The sequence below is a fragment of the Pongo pygmaeus genome, chromosome 23 (assembly GCF_028885625.2).
Source record: "Pongo pygmaeus isolate AG05252 chromosome 23, NHGRI_mPonPyg2-v2.0_pri, whole genome shotgun sequence".
Taxonomy (NCBI): domain Eukaryota; kingdom Metazoa; phylum Chordata; class Mammalia; order Primates; family Hominidae; genus Pongo; species Pongo pygmaeus.
The window spans coordinates 26,724,002-26,750,313 of record NC_085931.1 but is presented as its reverse complement, the minus strand read 5'-3'; the positions used below and the strand labels follow the sequence as shown (position 1 = coordinate 26,750,313).

The following is a 26,312-nucleotide window of genomic DNA, read 5'->3' as shown; positions in this document are numbered from 1 at the left end:
CTTGTGTACATGAAAGTGTTCATATCCTGGAAGATTCTAATTTACTACTCAGTACTGTCTCCTGGAGAGGAAAATAGGTAAGATAGGCTGCTGAGCCTATGATAATAACTCATAATATGAGGTGAAAGCATAGAGACAAAATGAGAGATGATAGATACTCAAACCGATGTGAGTGAAGAACAGCTGTGATAGAGTGTCTGTGAGGCTGTGAAAGAGTGTCTAAGAGGCCATGGGGCTGCTTTTGTGAAGAAGGAATTTGTACACGTTAGTGAAGTGTCTGATACATTTAACATTTTAATAAAGCAAAACCTTATCTTCACATGTGTCAGAATGGGATTGTACAGATATCACAATACAGTGGTGGTGAGAATAATGAAGAAATGAATGTGGAGGGCAAAGAATGAAGTCCACCAATATGGATATTAGATTTAGGAACGAAAAAGAGCGTATGTCAAATTAGGCAGAACAAAGAAAGCAGCTAGCTAGGTAATTTGGAGGTTTCTGATGAGGAGACTTGTGGGGAATCACTTAATGGAAAGCAGAAGTTAGAAGGATGAGGGTGACCCCCAGGGTTTCATTTCTCCTCCCTAGAAGTTTTGCACATCGATGATATGTGCTTCGTTCACATCAGTTAGCATATTGGGATGCAGCTTAATCTAGAAAAAGTGTTTTTTTTTCTTTAGGAAAGCTGTGTTTGCTGAGGTAGTTATTTCATAAAAGGACCTGAAAGACCCCTATGGTATATTATATCAAACTAGCTTTAGAAACAAAGTAATAAAAGAATGTATATCTTGAGTACTAAAACAAACTACCAATATTCTTGGCAATCATGACATATATATATACATGTACATATGTACATATTTGGTTGGTTATTAATAAGAAAAGAAGTCTCTTGTGATTTAGAGATTTTGTTTACCTTATTTACATGGGAATCTGATTATGCATGATTTCTTTGACATGTATGTTTTTGCAAAAGTGGAAAAAAATGGCAAAAGAGCTGAACTGCTGAATCTGGGAAATGTAGGAATATTAGGAGCCTTCATGAGTACAAAGAAAATGATTTTTTAAATTATGACTCTAACCGAACTCACTTCAGATGCATTTAGAATATTTGCATGAAAGATGATTTGATTTTGGCTGCTCCAGAAACTACTGGAAGAAGGAAAGAGTACTAGAATTCAGATAAACCACAGTGACTCGTTACTTCTCTTTGTTACTATTGGGAATCAGAGACATAGATTTTGTTGATATTAGTTATTCAAATGAAATAAACATGAACGTGTATACATTGGCTTTGTTTTTCAAGGAGCTAACTTTTGGATACAATAGCAATTTAATGAAAATTCTTTAGAGAATAACATGATACTTCAAACCAGACTATTTTAGAAACAAGAATAATGTTGAATTCATGAATTGATTCATAAAATGGTTATTTTCAATGAATATTGGAGTCATTTCCAAATGTGAAAGCTTATTAATATCTAATGCTTGTAGCAGTTTTATTTTGTAGAAGTCTGTCTATATTGATAAATGATGATACTTTTTATTGAGGTTTATATACTATACCTTATTGCCGTGAGTGGATGAAAAAACTTTCGGAAGGCTGAACTAGAGAACACAAGAAACTTGGGCAATTATTACACCACATAGATCTGAGAAATAATGAATACTATCTACTAGGATTCACGAAACATATATCCAAGCTGATCAATTTAGGACACTTCCACTGAGGAGATGTGAAGTGTACATTCAGCTCAAGTGTCATCGTAATTGTGTACCTTCTCAGTTATTGGGCAAGTTAAAGAGCATGATGAATGGTTGCAGTATAATGGTGTATTTCCTTCTCATCTCTTGCACTAAAGACATGTGAGAGCATGTACCACCTGCTTTGACATTGATTCCCAGGTGCATGAGTTGTTCCTCTGTTTTTAGACCACATTTGTTTTTATCCCTCCGCATATCCACATTGATACTGACACTGTTTCATTTTAGTTTTAGGCATATGACAAATCATATCACATTTGAAATTGTAAGTGTATATTTCATGAAGCCTGTATTGGTGTTTTCTTCAGTGTATTTCTGTCATGTTCCAGTCCCAAGACACAAAGTATAAAACATAAAAACCTAAACTAATAGGGGCAGGAGGATACAGCTTGATGGTAACAGTGCATGAATGTATGGATAATTTTATCATATTTACATATGATTGATTATGTATCCCTTTTGCTTTTCAGTGTCTTCTCAACCAGCCTTGAAGGTAATTACACATTCATTTCTGTTTTGAACTATTAACTATATAGTCTGTGAAATATACTTTATGTATTGATTATTTTGTTTCAAATCCCATTCAGGCTACAAGTGACAAGAAAGATTCTGTTTCAAATATAGCCACAGAAATAAAGGATGGAGAAAAATCTGGAACAGGTAATTTTGCAATACACATTTAATGTCATGTTCACTCAGGATAGAAGAGAACTTCTCTTCCCTGAAATAAATCACAGGGGGCTCATTGAATCTGCACATTCTGATTCAGCAGGCCTGAGATTCTGCTTTTGTAATAAGTTCTTGGGTGACGCTGATGCTACTGGTCCTTGGTCATGATCTGAGTAGTAAGATTGTATTCTTCCCCACAGTGAAATTGGCAAGAACGATTGGAGCGCAGTGCAAGATATAACAGGCTAAGGAACAGCATATTCTTGCTTTAATTCTACAGCATGTTTCCATCGTAAAGGGAAGGAGAAAGAGATTAAGTAATAAAAATTATAGGCATCAGGTCATATTGTTAAAACCACATGGAAGAAGTGATCGGAATAACCCATAAACAATGTAGAAAGAGAACTAAGGAGACCTCTGATGTAGTAATTATTTCACTCAAGGAGAGGGATTGAGAGGCAAGAAAGAGGGAAAAGAAGATGTTATTTATGTAATTTTGGGGTTTCTGCTGCAGAAACCTGGTGGGACTCACTTCAGATGCATTTAGAATGTTTGCATGAAGGAAGATTTGATTTTGGCTGCTCCAGGAACTACTGGCAGCAGGATAGAGTGCTAGAATTGTGATAAACCATAGTCATCTGTTACCCCTCTTTGTTATTATTGGGCATCAGAGATATATGTTTTGTTGTTATCAGTTAGTCAAATGAGATAAATGTAAATATGCATACACTGGCTTTGTTGTTCAGAGAGCTAACTTTTGGACAAAATAGCAATTTAATGAAAATACTTTAGAGAATAACATGATCCTTCAAACCAGATTATTTTAGAAACAAAACTAATGTTGAATTCATTAATTGACTCCTAAAGTGGTTATTTTCAATGAATATCAGAGCAATTTCCAAATGGAAAAGCTTATTCATATCTAATGCTTTTAGTAACTTTATTTTGTATAAGTATGCCAAATTTGATGGTTTATTATACTTTTTGATGAGGTTTATATATTATACCTTCTTGCCATGAGTGGATGAAGAAACTTCCTGAAGGCTAAACTAGAGGATACAAGAAATGTAGGCACATTATGACACCACAGCGGTGTGAGAAATCAAAGAATATTATATACTAGAATTCACCAAACATATATTTAAGCTGATCAGTTCGGGACACTTCCGCAGAGCACTTGGGAAGTGTACATTCAACTGAAGTGCCATTGTCATTGTGTACCTGCTCAATTGTCAGGCAAGTTTAAGAGCATGGTAAATATTTGTAGTATAAAGGTATAAATCCCTCTGATGCCTTAATGAAAAACATGCAGGAGCGTTAATCACCTGCTTCGACATTGATTCCCAAGTGTGTGAGTTGCTGCTCTGATTTTAGATCACATTTGTCCTCATCACTTGGCATATCCACATTGATATAGACACTGTTTTATTGTAGTAATAGACATACGAAGAATAATATCACATATGAAACTGGAAGTGTTTGTTTCGTGAAGACTATACTTCTGTTTTCTACAGTGTAATTCTGTCATGTTCCTGTCCCAATACACAAAGTAGAAAACATCAAAGCCTATGCTAATTCAGGCAGGAGGATACAGCTTGATGCTAACACTGCATGAAAGTATGGATAACTTTATCATATTTACATACGAGTGATTATGTATCCCTTTTGGTTTTCAGTGTCTTCTCAGAAACAACCGGCCTTGAAGGTATTACACTCTCATTCATATTTTGAATTATTAACTGTATAGTCTATGAAATATACTGTATGTATTGATTATTTTGTTTGAAATCCCATTCAGGATACAAGTGACAAGAAAGATTCTGTTTCAAACATAGCCACGGAAATAAAAGATGAACAAAAATCTGGGACAGGTAATTTTGCAATACACATTTAATGTCATGTACACTCAAGATACAGGAGAACTTCCCTTCCCCAAATAAATCAGCAGGGGGCTCATTGAAGCTGCGCATTCTGATTCAGCGGGTCTGAGATTCTGCATGTGTAATATGTTCTGCAGTGATGGTGATTCTGCTGATTTTTGGCCATGATCTGAGTAGTAAGATTATAGACTTCCCTACGTTGAAATTGGGAAGAAGAACCATTGGAGAGCAGTTCAAGACATAACAGGCTGAGGGGACAGCATCATTTTGCTTTAATTCTACAGCATGTTTCCATCAAGAGGGGAAGGAGAACAAGATGAAGTACTAGAAATTATAGGCGCCAGATCATCCTGCTAAAACCAGAGGGAAGAAGTGATCGTAATAAGCCAAAAACACTGTAGAACTAGAAGTAAGGAGACCACTGATGTAGTAATTATTTTCCTCAGGGAAGAGGGATTGTGAGGCAGGAAGAAGGGAAAAGAAGTTATTTATTTAATTTCAGGGTTTCTGCTGAGGAAACCTGAGGGAACTCACTTCAGATGCATTTAGAATGTTTGCATGAAGGAAGATTTGATTTTGGCTGCTCCAGGAACTACTGGAAGCAGGATAGAGTGCTAGAATTGTGATAAACCATAGTCGCCTGTTACCCCTCTTTGTTACTATTGGGCATCAGAGATACATGTTTTGTTTTTATCAGTTAGTCAAATGAGATAAATGTAAATATGCATACCTGGCTTTGTTGTTCAGAGAGCTAACTTTTGGATAAAATAGCAATTTAATGAAAATACTTTAGAGAATAACGTGATCCTTCAAACCAGATTATTTTAGAAACAAAACTAATGTTGAATTCATTAATTGACTCCTAAAGTGGTTATTTTCAATGAATATCAGAGCAATTTCCAAATGGAAAAGCTTATTCATATCTAATGCTTTTAGTAACTTTATTTTGTATAAGTATGCCAAATTTGATGGTTTATTATACTTTTTGATGAGGTTTATATATTATACCTTCTTGCCATGAGTGGATGAAGAAACTTCCTGAAGGCTAAACTAGAGGATACAAGAAATGTAGGCACATTATGACACCACAGCGATGTGAGAAATCAAAGAATATTATATACTAGGATTCACCAAACATATATTTAAGCTGATCAGTTCGGGACACTTCCGCAGAGCACTTGGGAAGTGTACATTCAACTGAAGTGCCATTGTCATTGTGTACCTGCTCAATTGTCAGGCAAGTTTGAGAGCATGATAAATATTTGTAGTATAAAGGTATAAATCCCTCTGATGCCTTAATGAAAAACATGCAGGAGCGTTAATCACCTGCTTCGACATTGATTCCCAAGTGTGTGAGTTGCTGCTCTGATTTTAGATCACATTTGTCCTCATCACTTGGCATATCCACATTGATATAGACACTGTTTTATTGTAGTAATAGACATACGAAGAATAATATCACATATGAAATTGGAAGTGTTTGTTTCGTGAAGACTGTACTTCTGTTTTCTACAGTGTAATTCTGTCATGTTCCTGTCCCAATACACAAAGTAGAAAACATCAAAGCCTATGCTAATTCAGGCAGGAGGATACAGCTTGATGCTAACACTGCATGAAAGTATGGATAACTTTATCATATTTACATACGAGTGATTATGTATCCCTTTTGGTTTTCAGTGTCTTCTCAGAAACAACCGGCCTTGAAGGTATTATACTCTCATTCATATTTTGAATTATTAACTGTATAGTCTATGAAATATACTGTATGTATTGATTATTTTGTTTGAAATCCCATTCAGGATACAAGTGACAAGAAAGATTCTGTTTCAAACATAGCCACGGAAATAAAAGATGAACAAAAATCTGGGACAGGTAATTTTGCAATACACATTTAATGTCGTGTACACTCAAGATACAGGAGAACTTCCCTTCCCCGAATAAATCAGCAGGGGGCTCATTGAAGCTGCGCATTCTGATTCAGCGGGTCTGAGATTCTGCATGTGTAATATGTTCTGCAGTGATGGTGATTCTGCTGATTTTTGGCCATGATCTGAGTAGTAAGATTATAGACTTCCCTACGTTGAAATTGGGAAGAAGAACCATTGGAGAGCAGTTCAAGACATAACAGGCTGAGGGGACAGCATAATTTTGCTTTAATTCTACAGCATGTTTCCATCAAGAGGGGAAGGAGAACAAGATGAAGTACTAGAAATTATAGGCGCCAGATCATCCTGCTAAAACCAGAGGGAAGAAGTGATCGTAATAAGCCATAAACACTGTAGAACGAGAAGTAAGGAGACCACTGATGTAGTAATTATTTTCCTCAGGGAAGAGGGATTGTGAGGCAGGAAGAAGGGAAAAGAAGTTATTTATTTAATTTCAGGGTTTCTGCTGAGGAAACCTGAGGGAACTCACTTCAGATGCATTTAGAATGTTTGCATGAAGGAAGATTTGATTTTGGCTGCTCCAGGAACTACTGGAAGCAGGATAGAGTGCTAGAATTGTGATAAACCATAGTCACCTGTTACCCCTCTTTGTTATTATTGGGCATCAGAGATATATGTTTTGTTGTTATCAGTTAGTCAAATGAGATAAATGTAAATATGCATACACTGGGTTTGTTGTTCAGAGAGCTAACTTTTGGATAAAATAGCAATTTATTGAAAATACTTTAGAGAATAACGTGATCCTTCAAACCAGACTATTTTAGAAAGAAAAATAATGTTAAATTCTTTGACTCCTAAAATATTTATTTTTAATGAATATTGGAGTGATTTCCAAATGGACAACCTTATTCATATCTAATTCTTGTAGCAACTTTATTTTGTGTAAGTATATCAAATTGGATAATTTTTATACATTTTGATGAGGTTTGTATATTATACCTTGTTCCCATGAGTGACTGACAAAACTTTCTGAAGGTTAAACCAGAAAATACAAAAGTGTAGGCTCATTATTATACCACATGGGTATGAAAAATAATGAATACCATATAATAGGATTCACCAAACACATATCCAAGCTGACCAATTTGGGACACTTCCACTGAGGAGCTTGGAAGTGTACATTCATCTAAAATATAATTGTCATTGTGTACCTGCTCAATTGTCAGGCAAGTCAAAGAGCATGATGAATATTTGTAGTATAATGGTTTAAATCCTTCTGATGTCTAGTATGAAAGACATGCACGATCCTGGCTCACTTCAGCTTTCACCTTCTGGGTTCAAGTCATTCTCCTGTCTCAGTCTCCTGAGTAGCTGAGTTTACAGGTGTGCACCACCAACCTGATAATTTTTCTATTTTTACTAGAGACCGACTTTCACCATGTTGGCCAGGTTGGTCTCGAACTCCTGACCTCAAGTGATCCACCCACCTCGGCCTCACAAAGTGCTGGGATTACAGGCGTGACCCACCGAGCCCTGCCAACAAGAAGTGTTTTTACTTTTTTAACTTTTTAAAAATAAAGATAGAGCGTTTCTGTGTTGCCCAAGCTGGTCTGAAATGCCTGGGCTTCTCAAGTGATACTTCTGCCACAACTTTTTGAGTACCTGAGATTACAGGAACAAGTCACTGTGCTCTTTTATGTTTTTAATATTTTATAGGTACCTATTGTTGATTTAAAATGCATTTTACTTTGTGTTTAATAGTGCTTCCTGCTGTTGAACAGTGTTTAAACAGGTATGATTTCACAGATTTTTTAAAGTGATATGTTAACATAGTGAATAGAGAGAATAGAAACTAGTATCCGTTAAGTGTTCTACTCTGTGCTAGACATCATATTACATGCTAATATTTATCAGGTCATGTAATCTCCACGCAGCTTTACAAACTATTTGTGCTATTATTGCTTTTTTACTAATTAGGCAACTCTGCTTTAAAGAGGTTGAAATATTGGCTCATGATTCCACGGTTAACAGGTAGCCAACCCATGATTTGACCATCATCTTGCCTGGCTCTCTAATCACTTCATTTGCCCCTAAGCATAGATGGATGCAGACCTATGCAGCAGTGCGATCACAGTACTGGTTTAACTCAGATCAATTCAGAAAGTCAAATTTTGTTATATATTATCTTTAGAGTATTCCTTAGGAGCCTGGATACTCCAAAAGTTTGTCCAAATATTTTGGAAATGGCAGTGGTAACCATATTAAATTTTTTTTAACCATCAAAATTTTAAAGGCAGATATCAGTTACCTGAGGTCACAGGACCCTAAGTTTTTCGTAAGCAAGACCAGGCCAGTCCTAGAAAAATATTATCTTACTGTGCATGGAGAATATCTAAATATAGACCATGTTATGTTAACTATATTTAGCATATATTAAAAAGATATTTCTAATTCATTTCTCCACTTACTGCCTACCCAGTTAGATTTTCTTATTAAGTGAGTACCCTGCCTAGTTTGCTGAAGCTTTTTCTTATTTTATGGATTCTTCTTTTTTCCTCCTATGACATTTTAGTATTTTATTGATTTCTTTTCACTTTCCCTACTTCTTTTCTTAGAGTTTAAGATCTTCTTTTATACTTTTCATGTATGGCAGCTAAATATTCCCCATTTTCCTACAGACACAATCAGAGGTGCATAGAATTTCAGAATGTTAAGAAATCCTGGAGACTAAACAAAATATCCTCTAGTACTTGAATCCTTGCTTATCATCCTGATCAATTGGTTTGTTCAGGTGGAGAACCTGAAACTCAAAGAGAGAAAATTATTTGGATACAGTAAATCAGAGAAATGAGAATTGCACTCAGGTTTCTTAGTTCAAAACCCAGTCTTCTTTTACATCATTCTGTCACTGAGTGATTTTAGTTTTAGAAAGAGGGAGTGGCTCTAGTGAACACGGTGGAAGAGGATGAGAATGGAATGAGCTGTTGAACCCAATGAAAGTGGATAAGAATGGAATTTGCAGGGGACAGCCAAATTTGAAGAGAAACAAACTCTTAGTTGGATAGAAATGAGGGTTTTAGGAAAAAATCTGAATATTTGGTTTAATGCAAGTTTGATAAAGATAAGGGAATTGAAAACACAGGATGTTGGGAGCTATCAAGAAAGGCATATTAGAATACGGCGTTCAAGGAGTTCTGAAGAGGTTGCTGCCTTTTTGTTTGTTTAACTGGAGGAACTGACAAACTTCAAGGTTTTATTGAAAAATGTTAAAAGAATTTGAGCCACTGGAAAGAGTCTCCGGAGCAGATAGGAATGTGGTATCATCTTCTTCCATCCCAGCTTACAGAGGGCTTAGAATCCCTCAAGAACTAGGGAGCTGGAGATTGCTTAAGTACACGGATCTGTGACCCAGGCTGGATGTCTCTTTTTTTCTGACTCTTTTCTCAATTCTCTCATGTACATGTAGGGTAGGGCAAATGTAGGATTGGCCGGCAAACCAGCAGTGAAGCTTCCTTTGGGTAGTTGGTAACATGCGTATGCTTGGGGTGGATGACTGAGACTTACTTTCCAGAAGCAGAGGGATAGAGAGCTCCTACTCTCAATTATGTTAGCCCATCTTTTGAGGAATCTGGGCTTTCCTAGGCTGAAGATGTAGATTGGAGGTTGCCACGGATCCCTGCAGAAGAGGGATCCAGAAGTGGGAGCCCATAGGAAGGAAGATATTTAGATAGTGATGAATGAAATGGAGGTATAAGTACTTAGGAGGGAGACTTTTCCAGCAGTCTCTCTCTTGGGTATCTGAGTGTCTATGAAGGTTCTTAAGCTTGCTGGTTTTTGTGGATCTGAATAAGGCAGGATCTATATAATGACAATAATTGGATTTTAAAATTTCTAATGTTGTAATCTTCTGTGAAGGATATTCCCAATAACAACCTAACAACCTATACATTTGTACTTTGACTTTTGTACACTCAGCTTTCAAACATTTGCAGTGTTTCAGGGGGCTCCCTGCAGTGTTCTAGGGTGAAGAGAATCAGTGGGCCCTCTTTAAGTAGCTCACATGCTGAAGATCCAAGACTCTCATTTTCCAGTGACACAGATTAGTCTTTGCATCAGAAGTAGATAATGGAGAAGAGACAGTGCCTTTTCTGCCTTGTTTTAGGTTATCAGGTTTACTCCAGTTCAGTAAGAAAAGTTGTGTCAGATATCCACTGGATTTTCAGTTTAGCCTTTAGGGTAGATAGTTTATAAGGACAAATTATTGTCTGGCCGTGCCGTTATAATGCCTGTCACTATTTGTTACGGGTTTAAGGGTGAGTCTGCATTGGATATTTCATAGTTTGGGAGAGGTGGAGGCAGAAATAGGTAACTGAAATGTTTTCTAAAATGGAAACCATATCTTAATTATACCAGGAAATATTATTTAATATGCAGATAACTGAGTTTCCTCAGACTTTGTTTTACCATTTTTTTTTGGAGGGGACATGCATGTATAGACTGACGGTTTTTGTTTTCTTTTAAGAAATGAACGTGCTCGTTTTTGTTGTATCTTTTTGCTCCGTAGGAGTCTCTACAGACCGGATACTGTTGTACAGCCTGTGACAGAGGATGAGTTTGATTTGGAATCTGAGGTAGAGTACTGTCTTGTGAAATTAATTTTCTCACTCTGAATCTCATGTTTTATATTATTTTCTTCTAAAACTTAGCAGTTGTCTACCTATCGTTGTTTTATGTTAGTATTAAAACTTTTATTAGAGATAACCATTTTAAAAAAATGGGAGGGGTTAATTTTAATTTTTTTACTTTGGCAAATAAGAAATAGTTGATAAATACTTTGAGAGGTGTGACCTGAAAAAAAAAATTGCTGGAAAATGCACAGTGACAGAAAAATGTTGTTCGGGAACGCTTTCCCACAATAGAGGAGATGCAAATTTTGGTCTAGGCTTATCTGAGTAAGTGTTTTTACTTTGAGTTGTATATCATATGAGTATGACCAATAATACCTCGTTTAAGTGAATCTTTGTTACCTCAGATGACTTATTATGGGAATCATGGAATCACCCTGTTACACATACCATGTAGTTTCTTTTTATTTCTTGTGCACCTATTTTAACATCATACAGTATTTTTGCAGAGAGCTATTTCTTTATTTTTATTCTTGGTTCTATAATTAGAGTGAAATAATATTAGAAATTGTGGAAATTTAACTAGACATGGTATCATGTGCCTGTAGTCCCACCTATTCAAGAGATCAAGCCAGGAGAATTTCTTGAGCCCAGGAGTTTAAGACCAAGCTTGGCAATAGAGCAAGAGCTTATCTCTAATTTTAAAAAGTTGTGGAAGATTAGAAATTTAAATTCTGTTGTCAAATCTGTATTAGAGAGGGTTTACACTGTGTTTTCCGGGTCCTTTTTATTAAGAGTATACTTTAAACTCTTTATCTAATTGAAGAATATGCGTTTTGTTTAAAATAACAACCTGTTTGATAAGCAGAGACTCTTCATTTTCCTAAGGTCAGACTTTAATTTCGCAAGGTTTGTGCATTGTAATAAAAAAAAAAAATCTACTCAAGGTGTTTGTATCGCATTCTAAATTTTAAATGTCGGAGGCTTTTGTGCTGTTATTGAAAAAATAATTGTAAAACTCCTGCATTACTATGAGCCACTTGAAGCTAGAAAACCTATTTGTATGTATCCTGGAGTACCCAGAATAATATCTGGCATGTAAGAAACATTTTATTAGTTTTTAATGTGACTCAACAACCAGGCAAATGGGCTTTTTTATAATGGAATGTTACAGGTGACATAATACGCCTAAGATATCTAATAATTAAATCTATTAAATTTCTTGAATGTTTTGAATTTATCTTTTCTTGTAATGTTGAGAATGTATAAGTTGAGGTGAGTTATGTTGAGAAAATATGTCATAGAGAAGAAAATAAAATTTAGAAAAGATGGAAAGGAAATAGGAAAGGTGGATACAGCGTGTTTTCTAATATCTTCCAACTGGAAGCTTGGATTAGGATTTTAGATTAAATTTTCTTAAATTTTTAAAGCCCCAACCATGTTCTACTAAATACATATTTTTCAGGACATACATTAGTCTTTCGAATTCTGAATAAAAATTCTGTCTCCACGTGTTAAGTTGCTGGAATTTTATTGTTTTGTTTTGTTTTTTTTTTTCCCCTCTCGGTCTGTCTGTCTCTCTCTGTGTAGTAAGAATGTTTCAGCTTTCAGGTGAATGATCATGGTTAACTCTTGGGATGTGTTATTTTATAGTAAACAAATGAAACTCTTTATTACATAAGTATTTACGCAAAACAAATTGTCGAGTAAATGCTAACCAGTATTATTAGGCATATATTATGAATGCAAGCTTTTCTTTTAAGCTCATATTTGATTGACTGGTCATGTCTCTTTTTTTGTTTGTTTCTCCCTCCTTCCCGTTTGTTTAAAAATGATTTACCTCAGTCTAACTTTTTCCTTGCAGACGGCATGTCTTTAGTGTCTGTTGTTTCATTTCACCTCTGTTTCTGTTGTCAGGATACTTAGTTACAGCTTTCTGTTTAGTAGCTATGTGTGGCCTTCATTCATGAATCACTGCTCCATAAGGTGGACGGTTGCTTTGTTGTGTCTTTTTTGGAAGGAGCTGAAGTTATACAATAATTTGTTTTTAGCTTTTGACACACAGAATAGAAGCAACTTATACTGTTTCCGACGCTGGCCCATTTAAATATAGTACTACTAAAAACTACATTCTCACATTTTTTCCCACAGAAAGTAATTCACACAAATATATATCATGCATAAATATTTTGAAAAATAAAGTGATTATTGACTTTTTATTATTAGTTTTGTTCAGTAATACTGTAAATTACATATGAGTAAATTTTTGTCCCAGTTTGTTGTGGTTAATGAAAGAGACTAATGGATATCATAGTATTTGTATAATAATCAACTGGGGTTGAAAGGAGTAACATTTTGAGAATATCTGTATCACCAATCATAATCATCATCCCATGTGAATATGTAGATAAGTAAATGGCAGACTTGGGGTTTGAATCTACGTATGAGTGACTTCAACGTGTATATTTTTTTCTGTTAGATCATGTAGTAATGGTGGCTATTATCATTATTTAAATTGCTCCATGTTATTCTTAAACCTATTGTGTTTTTCTTCTAGATTATTTCAAAACCATACATCCCAAAGAGAAGGATTATTTCTGTACAATCTACAGAAGATGGTAAGCTATTTGAAGCCTGCCTATTATATTATTTACTTACCCTTCATTTATTTGTCTTTTTTTTCTGTTTTCTTTTTTCTTCTTCTTCTTCTTTTTTTTTTTTTTTTTGAAATGCAGTCTTACTAGTCTGCAGCCCAGGTTGTGGTGCAGTGGCACGATCTTGGCTCACTGCAACTTCCACCTCCTGGGTTCAAGTGATTCTCCTGCCTCAGCCTCCCGAGTAGCTGGGATTATAGGTGCGCACCACCACACCTGGCTAATTTTTGTGTTTTTAGTAGAGATGGAGTTTCACGATGTTGTCCGGGCTGATCTCAAACTCTTGACTTCAAGCGATCAACCCACCTCAGCCTCCCAAACTGCTAGGATTACAGGCATGAGCCACCGTGCCAGGCCTTCTGTAGTATTATTATTATTATTATTATTATTATCATAAGGATAGAGTCTTTCTATGTTGGCCAGGCTGGTCTCAAACTCCTGGGCTTCTCAAGTGATATTTCTGCCTCAGCCTTCTAAGTAGCTAAGATTGTAGGAACAAGCCACTGTGCTCTTTTATGTTTTTAATATTCTGTAGTTTTCTATTGTTGATTTAAAATGCATTTTACTTTTTTGTTTAATAGTGCCTCCTCCTACTAAAGAGTGTTTTCACAGGTATGATTTCACAGATTTTTTAAATTGATATGTTTAACTAAGTGAATAGAGAGAAGAGAAACTAGTATCTGTTTAGTGTTCTCCTCTGTGCTAGACACCATATTACATGCTTAACATTTATCATGTCATGTCATCTTCACACAGCTTTACAAACTATTTGTGCTATTATTGCGTTTTTACTAATTAGGCAACTCTGTTTTAATGAGGTTGAAATATTGACTCAGGATTCCACAGCAAACAGATAGCCAACCCAAGATTGGACCATCATCCTGCCTGGCTCCCAAATCACTTCTTTTGCCCCTAAGCATAAGTGGATAGAGATCTATGCAGCAATGGGATCATGGTACTGATTTAAATCAGATCAATTCAGAAAGTCACATTTTGTTATGCATTGACTCTCTAAGTCATTTTGTTATGCATTGACTTCTAAGTGTTCCTTAGAAGCCTGGCTACTCCAAAAGTTTGTCCAAATATTTTGGAAATGGCAGTGGTAACCATATTACTTTTTTTTTTTTTTTTTAACCATCAGCATTTTAAAGGTAGATATCAGTGATCTGTGGCCACAGGACCCTAAGTTTTTCATAAGCAAGACCAAGCCCATGCCAGAAAAATACTATCTTACTGTGCTTGGCGAATATCTAAATATAGTCCATGTGATGTTAACTATATTTAGCATATATTAAAAGGATATTTCTAATTCATTTCTCTACTTACTGCCTATCCAGTTAGGTTTTCTCTTTTAATGAGTACCCTGCCTAGTTTGCTGAAGCTTTTTCTTATTCTCTGGATTCTTTTATTTTCCTTCTATGACATTTTAATAATATTTTCTTGATTTCTTTTTACTTCTGTTTTTCTTATGATCTTCTATTATAGTTTTCGTGAACAGCCGCTAAATATTCCCCGTTTTCCTACAGACACAATCAGAGGGGCATAGAATTTCAGAATGTTAAGAAATCCTGGAGACTAAACAAAATATCCTCTAGTACTTGAATCCTTGCTTATCATCCTGATCAAGTGGTTTGTTCAGGTGGAGAACCTGAAACTCAAAGAGAGAAAATTATTTGGATACAGTAAATCAGAGAAATGAGAATTGCACTCAGGTTTCTTAGTTCAAAACCCAGTCTTCTTTTACATCATTCTGTCACTGAGTGATTTTAGTTTTAGAAAGAGGGAGTGGCTCTAGTGAACACGGTGGAAGAGGATGAGAATGGAATGAGCTGTTGAACCCAATGAAAGTGGATAAGAATGGAATTTGCAGGGGACAGCCAAATTTGAAGAGAAACAAACTCTTAGTTGGATAGAAATGAGGGTTTTAGGAAAAAATCTGAATATTTGGTTTAATGCAAGTTTGATAAAGATAAGGGAATTGAAAACACAGGATGTTGGGAGCTATCAAGAAAGGCATATTAGAATACGGCGTTCAAGGAGTTCTGAAGAGGTTGCTGCCTTTTTGTTTGTTTAACTGGAGGAACTGACAAACTTCAAGGTTTTATTGAAAAATGTTAAAAGAATTTGAGCCACTGGAAAGAGTCTCCGGAGCAGATAGGAATGTGGTATCATCTTCTTCCATCCCAGCTTACAGAGGGCTTAGAATCCCTCAAGAACTAGGGAGCTGGAGATTGCTTAAGTACACGGATCTGTGACCCAGCGTGGATGTCTCTTTTTTTCTGACTCTTTTCTCAATTCTCTCATGTACATGTAGGGTAGGGCAAATGTAGGATTGGCCGGCAAACCAGCAGTGAAGCTTCCTTTGGGTAGTTGGTAACATGCGTATGCTTGGGGTGGATGACTGAGACTAACTTACTTTCCGGAAGCAGAGGAATAGAGAGCTCCTACTCTCAATTATGTTAGCCCATCTTTTGAGGAATCTGGGTTTTCCTAGGCTGAAGATGTAGATTGGAGATTGCCACGGATCCCTGCAGAAGAGGGATCCAGAAGTGGGAGCCCATAGGAAGGAAGATATTTAGATAGTGATGAATGAAATGGAGGTATAAGTACTTAGGAGGGAGACTTTTCCAGCAGTCTCTCTCTTGGGTATCTGAGTGTCTATGAAGGTTCTTAAGCTTGCTGGTTTTTGTGGATCTGAATAAGGCAGGATCTATATAATGACAATAATTGGATTTTAAAATTTCTAATGTTTTAATCTTCTGTGAAGGATATTCCCAATAACAACCTAACAACCTATACATTTGTACTTTGACTTTTGTACACTCAGCTTTCAAACATTTGCAGTGTTTCAGGGGGCTCCCTGCAGTGTTCTAGGGTGAAGAGAATCAGTGGGCCCTCTTTAAGTAGCTCACATGCTGAAGATCCAAGACTCTCATTTTCCAGTGACACAGATTAGTCTTTGCATCAGAAGTAGATAATGGAGAAGAGACAGTGCCTTTTCTGCCTTGTTTTAGGTTATCAGGTTTACTCCAGTTCAGTAAGAAAAGTTGTGTCAGATATCCACTGGATTTTCAGTTTAGCCTTTAGGGTAGATAGTTTATAAGGACAAATTATTGTCTGGCCGTGCCGTTATAATGCCTGTCACTATTTGTTACGGGTTTAAGGGTGAGTCTGCATTGGATATTTCATAGTTTGGGAGAGGTGGAGGCAGAAATAGGTAACTGAAATGTTTTCTAAAACGGAAACCATATCTTAATTATACCAGGAAATATTATTTAATATGCAGATAACTGAGTTTCCTCAGACTTTGTTTTACCATTTTTTTTGGGGGACATGCATGTATAGACTGACGGTTTTTGTTTTCTTTTAAGAAATGAACGTGCTCGTTTTTGTTGTATCTTTTTGCTCCGTAGGAGTCTCTACAGACCGGATACTGTTGTACAGCCTGTGACAGAGGATGAGTTTGATTTGGAATCTGAGGTAGAGTACTGTCTTGTGAAATTAATTTTCTCACTCTAAATCTCATGTTTTATATTATTTTCTTCTAAAACTTAGCAGTTGTCTACCTATCGTTGTTTTATGTTAGTATTAAAACTTTTATTAGAGATAACCATTTTAAAGAAATGGGAGGGGTTAATTTTAATTTTTTTTACTTTGGCAAATAAGAAATAGTTAATAAATACTTTGAGAGGTGTGACCTGAAAAAAAAAAATTGCTGGAAAATGCACAGTGACAGAAAAATGTTGTTCGGGAACGCTTTCCCACAATAGAGGAGATGCAAATTTTGGTCTAGGCTTATCTGAGTAAGTGTTTTTACTTTGAGTTGTATATCATATGTGTATGACTAATAATACCTCTGTTTAAGTGAATCTTTGTTACCTCAGATGACTTATTATGGGAATCATGGAATCACCCTGTTACACATACCATGTAGTTTCTTTTTATTTCTTGTGCACCTATTTTAACATCATACAGTATTTTTGCAGAGAGCTATTTCTTTATTTTTATTCTTGGTTCTATAATTAGAGTGAAATAATATTAGAAATTGTGGAAATTTAACTAGACATGGTATCATGTGCCTGTAGTCCCACCTATTCAAGAGATCAAGCCAGGAGAATTTCTTGAGCCCAGGAGTTTAAGACCAAGCTTGGCAATAGAGCAAGAGCTTATCTCTAATTTTAAAAAGTTGTGGAAGATTAGAAATTTAAATTCTGTTGTCAAATCTGTATTAGAGAGGGTTTACACTGTGTTTTCCGGGTCCTTTTTATTAAGAGTATAGTTTAAACTCTTTATCTAATTGAAGAATATGCGTTTTGTTTAAAATAACAACCTGTTTGATAAGCAGAGACTCTTCATTTTCCTAAGGTCAGACTTTAATTTCACAAGGTTTGCGCATTGTAATAAAAAATAAAAAATCTACTCAAGGTGTTTGTATCGCATTCTAAATTTTAAATGTTGGAGGCTTTTGTGCTGTTATTGAAAAAATAATTGTAAAACTCCTGCATTACTATGAGCCACTTGAAGCTAGAAAACCTATTTGTATGTATCCTGGAGTACCCAGAATAATATCTGGCATGTAAGAAACATTTTATTAGTTTTTAATGTGAATCAACAACCAGGCAAATGGGCTTTTTTATAATGGAATGTTACAGGTGACATAATACGCCTAAGATATCTAATAATTAAATCTATTAAATTTCTTGAATGTTTTGAATTTATCTTTTCTTGTAATGTTGAGAATGTATAAGTTGAGGTGAGTTATGTTGAGAAAATATGTCATAGAGAAGAAAATAAAATTTAGAAAAGATGGAAAGGAAATAGGAAAGGTGGATACAGCGTGTTTTCTAATATCTTCCAACTGGAAGCTTGGATTAGGATTTTAGATTAAATTTTCTTAAATTTTTAAAGCCCCAACCATGTTCTACTAAATACATATTTTTCAGGACATACATTAGTCTTTCGAATTCTGAATAAAAATTCTTTCTCCACGTGTTAAGTTGCTGGAATTTTATTGTTTTGTTTTGTTTTTTTTTTTTTTTCCCCTCTCGGTCTGTCTGTCTCTCTCTGTGTAGTAAGAATGTTTCAGCTTTCAGGTGAATGATCATGGTTAACTCTTGGGATGTGTTATTTTATAGTAAACAAATGAAACTCTTTATTACATAAGTATTTACGCAAAACAAATTGTCGAGTAAATGCTAACCAGTATTATTAGGCATATATTATGAATGCAAGCTTTTCTTTTAAGCTCATATTTGATTGACTGGTCATGTCTCTTTTTTTGTTTGTTTCTCCCTCCTTCCCGTTTGTTTAAAAATGATTTACCTCAGTCTAACTTTTTCCTTGCAGACGGCATGTCTTTAGTGTCTGTTGTTTCATTTCACCTCTGTTTCTGTTGTCAGGATACTTAGTTACAGCTTTCTGTTTAGTAGCTATGTGTGGCCTTCATTCATGAATCACTGCTCCATAAGGTGGACGGTTGCTTTGTTGTGTCTTTTTTGGAAGGAGCTGAAGTTATACAATAATTTGTTTTTAGCTTTTGACACACAGAATAGAAGCAACTTATACTGTTTCCGACGCTGGCCCATTTAAATATAGTACTACTAAAAACTACATTCTCACATTTTTTCCCACAGAAAGTAATTCACACAAATATATATCATGCATAAATATTTTGAAAAATAAAGTGATTATTGACTTTTTATTATTAGTTTTGTTCAGTAATACTGTAAATTACATATGAGTAAATTTTTGTCCCAGTTTGTTGTGGTTAATGAAAGAGACTAATGGATATCATAGTATTTGTATAATAATCAACTGGGGTTGAAAGGAGTAACATTTTGAGAATATCTGTATCACCAATCATAATCATCATCCCATGTGAATATGTAGATAAGTAAATGGCAGACTTGGGGTTTGAATCTACGTATGAGTGACTTCAACGTGTATATTTTTTTCTGTTAGATCATGTAGTAATGGTGGCTATTATCATTATTTAAATTGCTCCATGTTATTCTTAAACCTATTGTGTTTTCCTTCTAGATTATTTCAAAACCATACATCCCAAAGAGAGGGATTATTTCTGTACAATCTACAGAAGATGGTAAGCTATTTGAAGCCTGCCTATTATATTATTTACTTACCCTTCGTTCATTTGTCTTTTTTTTTCTGTTTTCTTTTTTCTTCTTCTTCTTTTTTTTTGAAATGCAGTCTTACTAGTCTGCAGCCCAGGTTGTGGTGCAGTGGCACGATCTTGGCTCACTGCAGCTTCCACCTCCCGGGTTCAAGTGATTCTCCTGCCTCAGCCTCCCGAGTAGCTGGGATTACAGGCGCGCACCACCACACCTGGCTAATTTTTGTGTTTTTAGTAGAGATGGAGTTTCACGATGTTGTCCGGGCTGATCTCAAACTCTTGACTTCAAGCGATCAACCCACCTCGGCCTCCCAAACTGCTAGGATTACAGGCATGAGCCACCGTGCCAGGCCTTCTGTAGTATTATTATTATTATTATTATTATTATTATTATTATTATCATCATAAGGATAGAGTCTTTCTATGTTGGCCAGGCTGGTCTCAAACTCCTGGGCTTCTCAAGTGATATCTCTGCCTCAGCCTTCTAAGTAGCTAAGATTGTAGGAACAAGCCACTGTGCTCTTTTATGTTTTTAATATTCTGTAGTTTTCTATTGTTGATTTAAAATGCATTTTACTTTTTTGTTTAATAGTGCCTCCTCCTACTAAAGAGTGTTTTCACAGGTATGATTTCACAGATTTTTTAAATTGATATGTTTAACTAAGTGAATAGAGAGAAGAGAAACTAGTATCTGTTTAGTGTTCTCCTCTGTGCTAGACACCATATTACATGCTTAACATTTATCATGTCATGTCATCTTCACACAGCTTTACAAACTATTTGTGCTATTATTGCGTTTTTACTAATTAGGCAACTCTGTTTTAATGAGGTTGAAATATTGACTCAGGATTCCACAGCAAACAGATAGCCAACCCAAGATTGGACCATCATCCTGCCTGGCTCTCAAATCACTTCTTTTGCCCCTAAGCATAAGTGGATAGAGATCTATGCAGCAATGGGATCACGGTACTGATTTAAATGAGATCAATTCAGAAAGTCACATTTTGTTATGCATTGACTCTCTAAGTCATTTTGTTATGCATTGACTTCTAAGTGTTCCTTAGAAGCCTGGCTACTCCAAAAGTTTGTCCAAATATTTTGGAAATGGCAGTGGTAACCGTATTACTTTTTTTTTTTTTTTTTAACCATCAGCATTTTAAAGGTAGATATCAGTGATCTGTGGCCACAGGACCCTAAGTTTTTCATAAGCAAGACCAAGCCCATGCCAGAAAAATACTATCTTACTGTGCTTGGCGAATATCTAAATATAGTCCATGTGATGTTAACTATATTTAGCATATATTAAAAGGATATTTCTAATTCATTTCTCTACTTACTGCCTATCCAGTTAGGTTTTCTCTTTTAATGAGTACCCTGCCTAGTTTGCTGAAGCTTTTTCTTATTCTCTGGATTCTTTTATTTTCCTTCTATGACATTTTAATAATATTTTCTTGATTTCTTTTTACTTCTGTTTTTCTTATGATCTTCTATTATAGTTTTCGTGAACAGCCGCTAAATATTCCCCGTTTTCCTACAGACACAATCAGAGGGGCATAGAATTTCAGAATGTTAAGAAATCCTGGAGACTAAACAAAATATCCTCTAGTACTTGAATCCTTGCTTATCATCCTGATCAAGTGGTTTGTTCAGGTGGAGAACCTGAAACTCAAAGAGAGAAAATTATTTGGATACAGTAAATCAGAGAAATGAGAATTGCACTCAGGTTTCTTAGTTCAAAACCCAGTCTTCTTTTACATCATTCTGTCACTGAGTGATTTTAGTTTTAGAAAGAGGGAGTGGCTCTAGTGAACACGGTGGAAGAGGATGAGAATGGAATGAGCTGTTGAACCCAATGAAAGTGGATAAGAATGGAATTTGCAGGGGACAGCCAAATTTGAAGAGAAACAAACTCTTAGTTGGATAGAAATGAGGGTTTTAGGAAAAAATCTGAATATTTGGTTTAATGCAAGTTTGATAAAGATAAGGGAATTGAAAACACAGGATGTTGGGAGCTATCAAGAAAGGCATATTAGAATACGGCATTCAAGGAGTTCTGAAGAGGTTGCTGCCTTTTTGTTTGTTTAACTGGAGGAACTGACAAACTTCAAGGTTTTATTGAAAAATGTTAAAAGAATTTGAGCCACTGGAAAGAGTCTCCGGAGCAGATAGGAATGTGGTATCATCTTCTTCCATCCCAGCTTACAGAGGGCTTAGAATCCCTCAAGAACTAGGGAGCTGGAGATTGCTTAAGTACACGGATCTGTGACCCAGGGTGGATGTCTCTTTTTTTCTGACTCTTTTCTCAATTCTCTCATGTACATGTAGGGTAGGGCAAATGTAGGATTGGCCGGCAAACCAGCAGTGAAGCTTCCTTTGGGTAGTTGGTAACATGCGTATGCTTGGGGTGGATGACTGAGACTAACCTACTTTCCGGAAGCAGAGGAATAGAGAGCTCCTACTCTCAATTATGTTAGCCCATCTTTTGAGGAATCTGGGTTTTCCTAGGCTGAAGATGTAGATTGGAGATTGCCACGGATCCCTGCAGAAGAGGGATCCAGAAGTGGGAGCCCATAGGAAGGAAGATATTTAGATAGTGATGAATGAAATGGAGGTATAAGTACTTAGGAGGGAGACTTTTCCAGCAGTCTCTCTCTTGGGTATCTGAGTGTCTATGAAGGTTCTTAAGCTTGCTGGTTTTTGTGGATCTGAATAAGGCAGGATCTATATAATGACAATAATTGGATTTTAAAATTTCTAATGTTTTAATCTTCTGTGAAGGATATTCCCAATAACAACCTAACAACCTATACATTTGTACTTTGACTTTTGTACACTCAGCTTTCAAACATTTGCAGTGTTTCAGGGGGCTCCCTGCAGTGTTCTAGGGTGAAGAGAATCAGTGGGCCCTCTTTAAGTAGCTCACATGCTGAAGATCCAAGACTCTCATTTTCCAGTGACACAGATTAGTCTTTGCATCAGAAGTAGATAATGGAGAAGAGACAGTGCCTTTTCTGCCTTGTTTTAGGTTATCAGGTTTACTCCAGTTCAGTAAGAAAAGTTGTGTCAGATATCCACTGGATTTTCAGTTTAGCCTTTAGGGTAGATAGTTTATAAGGACAAATTATTGTCTGGCCGTGCCGTTATAATGCCTGTCACTATTTGTTACGGGTTTAAGGGTGAGTCTGCATTGGATATTTCATAGTTTGGGAGAGGTGGAGGCAGAAATAGGTAACTGAAATGTTTTCTAAAACGGAAACCATATCTTAATTATACCAGGAAATATTATTTAATATGCAGATAACTGAGTTTCCTCAGACTTTGTTTTACCATTTTTTTTTGGAGGGGACATGCATGTATAGACTGACGGTTTTTGTTTTCTTTTAAGAAATGAACGTGCTCGTTTTTGTTGTATCTTTTTGCTCCGTAGGAGTCTCTACAGACCGGATACTGTTGTACAGCCTGTGACAGAGGATGAGTTTGATTTGGAATCTGAGGTAGAGTACTGTCTTGTGAAATTAATTTTCTCACTCTGAATCTCATGTTTTATATTATTTTCTTCTAAAACTTAGCAGTTGTCTACCTATCGTTGTTTTATGTTAGTATTAAAACTTTTATTAGAGATAACCATTTTAAAGAAATGGGAGGGGTTAATTTTAATTTTTTTTACTTTGGCAAATAAGAAATAGTTGATAAATACTTTGAGAGGTGTGACCTGAAAAAAAAAATTGCTGGAAAATGCACAGTGACAGAAAAATGTTGTTCGGGAACGCTTTCCCACAATAGAGGAGATGCAAATTTTGGTCTAGGCTTATCTGAGTAAGTGTTTTTACTTTGAGTTGTATATCATATGTGTATGACTAATAATACCTCTGTTTAAGTGAATCTTTGTTACCTCAGATGACTTATTATGGGAATCATGGAATCACCCTGTTACACATACCATGTAGTTTCTTTTTATTTCTTGTGCACCTATTTTAACATCATACAGTATTTTTGCAGAGAGCTATTTCTTTATTTTTATTCTTGGTTCTATAATTAGAGTGAAATAATATTAGAAATTGTGGAAATTTAACTAGACATGGTATCATGTGCCTGTAGTCCCACCTATTCAAGAGATCAAGCCAGGAGAATTTCTTGAGCCCAGGAGTTTAAGACCAAGCTTGGCAATAGAGCAAGAGCTTATCTCTAATTTTAAAAAGTTGTGGAAGATTAGAAATTTAAATTCTGTTGTCAAATCTGTATTAGAGAGGGTTTACACTGTGTTTTCCGGGTCCTTTTTATTAAGAGTATAGTTTAAACTCTTTATCTAATTGAAGAATATGCGTTTTGTTTAAATTAACAACCTGTTTGATAAGCAGAGACTCTTCATTTTCCTAAGGTCAGACTTTAATTTCGCAAGGTTTGTGCATTGTAATAAAAAATAAAAAATCTACTCAAGGTGTTTGTATCGCATTCTAAATTTTAAATGTCGGAGGCTTTTGTGCTGTTATTGAAAAAATAATTGTAAAACTCCTGCATTACTATGAGCCACTTGAAGCTAGAAAACCTATTTGTATGTATCCTGGAGTACCCAGAATAATATCTGGCATGTAAGAAACATTTTATTAGTTTTTAATGTGAATCAACAACCAGGCAAATGGGCTTTTTTATAATGGAATGTTACAGGTGACATAATACGCCTAAGATATCTAATAATTAAATCTATTAAATTTCTTGAATGTTTTGAATTTATCTTTTCTTGTAATGTTGAGAATGTATAAGTTGAGGTGAGTTATGTTGAGAAAATATGTCATAGAGAAGAAAATAAAATTTAGAAAAGATGGAAAGGAAATAGGAAAGGTGGATACAGCGTGTTTTCTAATATCTTCCAACTGGAAGCTTGGATTAGGATTTTAGATTAAATTTTCTTAAATTTTTAAAGCCCCAACCATGTTCTACTAAATACATATTTTTCAGGACATACATTACTCTTTTCGAATTCTGAATAAAAATTCTTTGTCGACCTGTTAAGTTGCTGGAATTTTATGGTTTTTTTTTTTTTTTTTTCCCCCTCTCGGTCTGTCTGTCTCTCTCTGTGTAGTAAGAATGTTTCAGCTTTCAGGTGAATGATCATGGTTAACTCTTGGGATGTGTTATTTTATAGTAAACAAATGGAACTCTTTATTACATAAGTATTTACACAAAACAAATTGTCGAGTAAATGCTAACCAGTATTATTAGGCATATATTATGAATGCAAGCTTTTCTTTTAAGCTCATATTTGATTGACTGGTCATGTCTCTTTTTTTGTTTGTTTCTCCCTCCTTCCCGTTTGTTTAAAAATGATTTACCTCAGTCTAACTTTTTCCTTGCAGACGGCATGTCTTTAGTGTCTGTTGTTTCATTTCACCTCTGTTTCTGTTGTCAGGATACTTAGTTACAGCTTTCTGTTTAGTAGCTATGTGTGGCCTTCATTCATGAATCACTGCTCCATAAGGTGGACGGTTGCTTTGTTGTGTCTTTTTTGGAAGGAGCTGAAGTTATACAATAATTTGTTTTTAGCTTTTGACACACAGAATAGAAGCAACTTATACTGTTTCCGACGCTGGCCCATTTAAATATAGTACTACTAAAAACTACATTCTCACATTTTTTCCCACAGAAAGTAATTCACACAAATATATATCATGCATAAATATTTTGAAAAATAAAGTGATTATTGACTTTTTATTATTAGTTTTGTTCAGTAATACTGTAAATTACATATGAGTAAATTTTTGTCCCAGTTTGTTGTGGTTAATGAAAGAGACTAATGGATATCATAGTATTTGTATAATAATCAACTGGGGTTGAAAGGAGTAACATTTTGAGAATATCTGTATCACCAATCATAATCATCATCCCATGTGAATATGTAGATAAGTAAATGGCAGACTTGGGGTTTGAATCTACGTATGAGTGACTTCAACGTGTATATTTTTTTCTGTTAGATCATGTAGTAATGGTGGCTATTATCATTATTTAAATTGCTCCATGTTATTCTTAAACCTATTGTGTTTTCCTTCTAGATTATTTCAAAACCATACATCCCAAAGAGAGGGATTATTTCTGTACAATCTACAGAAGATGGTAAGCTATTTGAAGCCTGCCTATTATATTATTTACTTACCCTTCGTTCATTTGTCTTTTTTTTTCTGTTTTCTTTTTTCTTCTTCTTCTTTTTTTTTGAAATGCAGTCTTACTAGTCTGCAGCCCAGGTTGTGGTGCAGTGGCACGATCTTGGCTCACTGCAGCTTCCACCTCCCGGGTTCAAGTGATTCTCCTGCCTCAGCCTCCCGAGTAGCTGGGATTACAGGCGCGCACCACCACACCTGGCTAATTTTTGTGTTTTTAGTAGAGATGGAGTTTCACGATGTTGTCCGGGCTGATCTCAAACTCTTGACTTCAAGCGATCAACCCACCTCGGCCTCCCAAACTGCTAGGATTACAGGCATGAGCCACCGTGCCAGGCCTTCTGTAGTATTATTATTATTATTATTATCATAAGGATAGAGTCTTTCTATGTTGGCCAGGCTGGTCTCAAACTCCTGGGCTTCTCAAGTGATATTTCTGCCTCAGCCTTCTAAGTAGCTAAGATTGTAGGAACAAGCCACTGTGCTCTTTTATGTTTTTAATATTCTGTAGTTTTCTATTGTTGATTTAAAATGCATTTTACTTTTTTG

General features: G+C 35.6%; 1 protein-coding gene across 1 annotated transcript in view; it reads left to right on the top strand.

The window, feature by feature from the left end:
• Positions 1-26,312, top strand: part of LOC129023613 (ankyrin repeat domain-containing protein 36A-like) — a 132,862-nt gene that overhangs the window by 24,048 nt on the left and 82,502 nt on the right. The window contains exons 8-22 of the mRNA XM_063663411.1: positions 2,238-2,260; positions 2,355-2,427; positions 4,113-4,141; positions 4,235-4,307; positions 5,994-6,022; positions 6,116-6,188; positions 7,964-7,994; positions 10,767-10,833; positions 13,385-13,445; positions 14,063-14,093; positions 16,895-16,961; positions 19,521-19,581; positions 20,204-20,234; positions 23,039-23,105; positions 25,659-25,719. Of these exons, the coding sequence (XP_063519481.1) occupies positions 2,238-2,260; positions 2,355-2,427; positions 4,113-4,141; positions 4,235-4,307; positions 5,994-6,022; positions 6,116-6,188; positions 7,964-7,994; positions 10,767-10,833; positions 13,385-13,445; positions 14,063-14,093; positions 16,895-16,961; positions 19,521-19,581; positions 20,204-20,234; positions 23,039-23,105; positions 25,659-25,719 (777 nt within the window). The remainder of the gene's footprint in view (positions 1-2,237; positions 2,261-2,354; positions 2,428-4,112; positions 4,142-4,234; positions 4,308-5,993; positions 6,023-6,115; positions 6,189-7,963; positions 7,995-10,766; positions 10,834-13,384; positions 13,446-14,062; positions 14,094-16,894; positions 16,962-19,520; positions 19,582-20,203; positions 20,235-23,038; positions 23,106-25,658; positions 25,720-26,312) is intronic.